The following is a 5793-nucleotide window of genomic DNA, read 5'->3' on the forward strand; positions in this document are numbered from 1 at the left end:
TGACAGAAGGTGGTAAGTTGTAAGTGCGGGGAAGGAGGTGAGGAGAGAGAGCAGGTGGGGAAGGGGAGGGCGGTGGAGTGGGGGGGGGGGGGCGCACGTAGCGCGCCGTGCTAAACGACGAAGCGAGATATTAATTGTTAAAGTTGACAACTTTTAGAGTTAGGAAATCTGTCATACCGACGAAATGTAGCGACACAACATGGGTTTTCGACTTTCCACGTGAAGCGAGATCCACTCCACACCTCTGACATAGGGTGGGTAGGGTTATTTTTAACGAAGTGGAGCCCCCCCGTAGGGGGGGCGGAACATACTGTCTCCATGCATGTACTTCCATGACGTACGACAGATGGAGATGGGAGGAGAGATATAAGATTTAGAGTTCATCATTTTTTTCGAAAACTATTACTCGCACAGTAAAACTGAATAGAACATAAAATGTATATTTCAAAGAGATCTACAACTTTTGTTTAAAACATTTTTCAAAATTTTTAATATTTGTGTCTGAAAATTACATATAATTGGTTGACATTGTTTTTTTAATAACTTTTTAATAAACAACGAGCGCCGGCTAAATCCTTCTGAGGGTTACTCAGGAGGGTGACCTCTATAATATATGTCAAGCCCAAGGTTATTGGAGGTGGGTGTGCTAATCTAAATAATTACCACAAAAATACCTTTTTTCTTTAAAAAGATGTGGAATATCTAAATAAATGTCAAATTAAAAAATATACAGACTTGAAAGTTTTGTTTTAAAAAGGTCAAAAGTGGTATCAAAAACTTATCACATTGTTTCAAAGAACTTCACAAAATATAAAAATAATTAATTAATAAAATTCGTATGGCTCAAATGTGATAAACATAAATTTGAAGGAATAAAGGACTAAGAGCCGTGACAGGGTGTTAGTGTCTAAATATTTTATTATACGGTCGGGTGGGAGGATAATAATGGGTATACATTGTAGGGATAATTGTACTGTCACAATAGGTGGCATTCGGAAACGAACATTAGACTATTTATTGCGATGAATATTAATTGCCATATGCCTCGGTGGTCGAATTGGTTGAGAGGCCCGCCTAGCGAGAGGGAGGTCCAGGTTCAAACCCTGACTGAGGTGATAGTTTTTTGCAATAAATTTAGAATAAAATATTTAGACAGTAACACCCTGTCACGGCTCTTAGTCCTTTATTCCTACAATTGTGTATGAGACGTATCCGTCTTACTTATATAGTGGCGGAATCGTGTAACGGGTTGTCGTGTATGTGTCGTTACACGATTCCGCCACTATATAAGTAAGACTGATACGTCTCACACACACTCGTTATAATACGAATATGTTGCGCTATCTTACAACGATAATTTATAGTTCGTACCTATTATATTTAATTTTAATTTTATTCCAATGCTGAAGAGGGTCGCTTTCGCAGACCGAAACGTACAAATTATATTTTTATTATAGATGATTTTATTAAAGATCTGTTAATAATAAGATATTCATGTATATAATTTTGTCACACCACTTCAACGGTGACGGCTCACATTGCCTAAACGTTTTCCATCATGACATTCGTTTAATTTAAGTTGATTACTAGAAGCATTTCAGTGTATTACGCTCGGAAATAGAAAACATCCAGAGACGATGAACAGTGAGAAGCTTCGAGCGAAGAAGAAGGAGAGCAACGAGAGTGGAAAAGGCGAGCAGAAGACCCCAATCGGCGGAAAAAAGCATTGTTTCAACTGTGGCCAACTCGATCATCTTGGTAAGGACTGCCCGACGAAAGAAAGCGGCCCGAAATGTTTTAAGTGCGGAGAGCGAGGACACATCGCAGTAAAGTGTTCCAGAAACCTGGCAGAGAAGCAGGCGGAAAAAAGTAGTTGTGTAGTAACCCAGGTGATACAAACGAAATGTAACAAGGAAGGTTAAGGTAAACGGCTACAATGTTAACGCATTAATCGATACCGGAAGCGATCTAAGCCTTATGCGTGCGGACCAATACGCCGAAATAGAATCTCCTTTGTTAGAGCGCAAGAAAACACGGTTTCGCGGCGTGGGTTTAGGTAAAAACGTAGCAATAGGAGAATTCCGTGCAAAAGTAACAGTCGATGGACATTCTTACACCATACTTATTCGAGTAGTCACTAACGAAGTAATAAGTCAGAGATTTCTGATTGGCATTGATTTTTTGAATACGATCGAATTATGTATAAAAAACGGGAAAGTACTGATTAGCCCCTCATAAGAGGTAAACGCAAAAAGTAACGAGTTGCCTGAAATATTTTAGATAAATTTGGAACGCGAGGAAACTAATAAAATAGATGTAAAATATGTTTCAAGTAACGAACTTCGGTTAGCTCTTGAGAACATTGTTAGCAAATACAATCCTGTCAAAATTAGAGAGACCAGCGTTAAAATGTCGATTATTTTAAAGGACGAAGAGCCGGTATATCAAAAAGCCCGACGATTATCTCCGGTAGAAAGAGAGAAGGTGAACGAACATATCAGTGAGTGGATTCGAGACGGCGTTGCGCGGCCTTCTCTTTCCGAATACGCGAGTCCTGTCGTTCTAGTAAAAAGAAAGACGGTAGCACTAGATTGTGTGTCGATTATAGGCAGCTCAATAGGAAAATCATGCGTGATAGATATTCCCTTCCCCTTATAGAAGATTAACTAGATTGTTTGCAAAGCGCGAAATACTTTAGCACCTTACATTTGAGAAACGGTTTCTTTCACGTACCGGTAGATGAAAAAAGTCAGAAGTATACGGTTTTCATTGTCCCGGATGGCCACTATGAGTTTATGAAAGTACCGTTCGGACTTTTTCACTCGCCGTCAGCTTTTACGAGACTTTTAAAGATGCAATACGCGATAAAATAGTGTTAACTTACATAGACGATTTGATAATTCCTTCCGAAGACGAAATTACAGGAATACATAAACTTGAGATCGTGTTAAAGATTGCGAGTGAAGCGGGATTAAATATAAATTGGAGGAAATGTTGTTTCTTACAAGCTAGAATAGAATTCCTTGGTCACGTAATAGAGGATGGTAAAATACAGTCAGAGCATAAAATCGAGGCGGTACGTAAATTTCCAGAGCCGGTTAGTATCAAACAAATACAAAGTTTCCTTTGATTGAGCGGGTATTTCAGGAAATTCGTACCAAGATATTCACTAATAGCGCGCCCATTGACTAATCTGTTAAGATCGAATACAAAATTTCGTTTTGAAGCCGAAGAAAAAGAAGCATTTAATTGTTTAAAAGATATCTTATGCGATAAACCCGTGTTACGCTTATATAAAGAAAATGCCACGACGGAATTACATACGGACGCATCAATTGATGGCTATGGTGCGATCCTTCTACAGAAAAATGATGAAAATAGCGCATTTCATCCTGTTTATTATTCGAGTGATAAAACTTCACCTGCGGAACGGCGATATACGAGTTACGAATTAGAGGTACTGGCTATCGTTAAAGCTTTGATAAAATTTCGCGTTTATTTGCTAGGAATCGCTTTTAAAATAATAACCGACTGCCGCGCATTCGCGTTAACGATGTAAAAGAAAGATCTATGCGTGCGTGTGGCATACTGGGCGTTATTCTTAGAGGAATTCGATTACGTTATCGAACACAGGCCGGAAAAGAGTCTCTTTTCCGGTCTGTGTTCGATAACGTAATGTTGCATGTAGATGTATTGAGCCGAAATCCCCTCCCAACCTGTATGGTCATAGACGAGCGCGATACCTTGACCTCAAAGTTTAAACAAGCTCAACAAAGCGATGACGATGTAAAGAAAATGTTCAATGCGGTAAAAGATGGAAATATCGATAGCTACGTGATAAAAAACGGTTTATTATTTAAGAAGCATAGCGGAGATGTTCTATTAGTCGTACCGAGGTCAATGTGCACACATGTTATTAAACAATCTCACGATCGAAGCCACTTTTTAGTAGCAAAGACCGAAGCGTTATTGCTTAGAGACTATTATATGCCGAATGTAAGATCAAAAATCGAGAAAGTAATAAAGAATTGCGTAACTTGTATTCCATCCGAAAGAAAACAGGGTAAACAAGAAGGGTATCTAAACCCTATAGAAAAGGGTGAATTACCCTTAGATACATATCACGTTGATCACTTAGGACCGTTACCTTCCACGAAAAAGAAATATAAGTACATTTTTGCTGTTGTCGATGCGTTTACAAAATTTGTATGGCTATATGCCACGAAAACCACGAATGCGACCGAAGGGATAAATAGACTCAAGAAACAGTCGTTAACTGTTGGAAATCCTCGACGAGTAATTTCAGACCGCAGTGCAGCATTTACGTCGAAAGAGTTTGCGGATTTTTGCGCAAATTAAAGTATTGGTCATGTGTTAACAACAAGAGGGGTTCCTCGCGCAAACGGACAGGTGGAACGTATAAATAGAGTTTTAATTTCATTGTTGACCAAGCTTTTAAATCCTAAACGAGAAGAATGGTATAAATTCCTTGATTTAGTGCAGTTATATTTGAAATGGTCAGCGCAGAGAAGCATTGGCACTACGCCTTTTAATCTATTGTTTGGAATTCATGCCCGTGTACGAGAAGATCCCCAAATTAAAGAATTGTTGAAAAAAGAATGGATCGATTATTTCCAAGATAACCGAAATGAGTTGCGTAAACGAGCGAAAGAAAGTATTGTAAAGATTCAGTGTGAAAATCGAGTAACTTTAATAAAAGACGAAAATCGGCGAAAAAATCGAAGAGAATGATTTAGTAGCAATAAAACGCATACAACTAGGCCCTGGCTTAAAATTAGCGAATAAATATTTGGGACCTTACTCCATAATAAAAGTATTGAGAAATGATCGATACATTGTACATAGAGTAGGTGAGCATGAGGGACCATTAAGAACGTCCACATCCGCCGATCATATGAAACCATGGGTGGATCTTGTGAGCGACGAATCTAAAAGTGAAGTCGAAGACTAAAGGTGCAATTTCACATGCTGCTGAAATAAGCAAGTGGAGCGACAGATCTGTTGCTCTTATTTCAGCGGCTAAAATTTTGTAGTTTGAACAGTTTCAACTACAAAGTTAACGCTCAAACGTTGTACTATGTAATGTGGCAGCACTGTAATAGTGCGACGTACTACCGCAGTACATCGCCGACGATGGCAAACATCGTCCTGTGTTTCACAGTAATAGCATTCTTTTCATAGCAATTGCAACAACTGCATTATTTTCAAATTCGACTTTACGTTCATAAATGAATTTGTTACAATTTAGTAACCAATTGTAATATTTTTTTGAAGCCATAACTCGGAATTATTCTGTCTTTCCTAGAAAACACGATAGAAATATAGAAAATAATTGAATAATTCTGATGAAAATTCATTCCAAACAGTTTCAAAATATGCACCTTAATTGGTACTGCACGTTTGAGGTCCTGTCGCTTGAAGGTTAGAACTGTCTTTTAAACACAGATTTGCTGCTTCTTGCTATTTTTCATGTGCCATAGTTGCTGCTGTAACAATTCTGCGACAAAAGTAATCACGTGACCCTTTTTGTCGCTGAAACGGCCGGTTCGAGCGACACGTGAAAATGCACCTTAAGACATTCGGGATGAATGTCCCTGCAGGATGGCCGAACGTAGGATGTATTTTAGAATGTAGGATATAGTATGCTTGAGAGAATGAGAGAGAGAGAGGGAGAGCGGGAGAGAGAGAAGGAGAGAGGGAGAGAGGAGAGAGGGAGAGATGGAGAGAGGGAGAGAGAGAGGGAGGAGGAGAGAGAGGAGAGAGAGAGGAGAG

The 5793-nt window shown here is 39.0% G+C and overlaps 1 protein-coding gene across 1 annotated transcript in view; it reads right to left on the reverse strand.

The window, feature by feature from the left end:
- Positions 1–2947, reverse strand: part of LOC105556920 (neurotactin) — a 7402-nt gene extending 4455 nt beyond the window's left edge. The window contains exon 1 of the mRNA XM_012004034.1: positions 2885–2947. Within this exon, the coding sequence (XP_011859424.1) occupies positions 2885–2932 (48 nt within the window). The 5' untranslated portion in view covers positions 2933–2947. The remainder of the gene's footprint in view (positions 1–2884) is intronic.
- Positions 2948–5793: the final 2846 nt, after the last annotated feature.

Source organism: Vollenhovia emeryi, unplaced genomic scaffold, assembly GCF_000949405.1.
Source record: "Vollenhovia emeryi isolate VEMERY1.0 unplaced genomic scaffold, V.emery_V1.0 DF939705.1, whole genome shotgun sequence".
Classification (NCBI taxonomy): Eukaryota; Metazoa; Arthropoda; class Insecta; order Hymenoptera; family Formicidae; genus Vollenhovia; species Vollenhovia emeryi.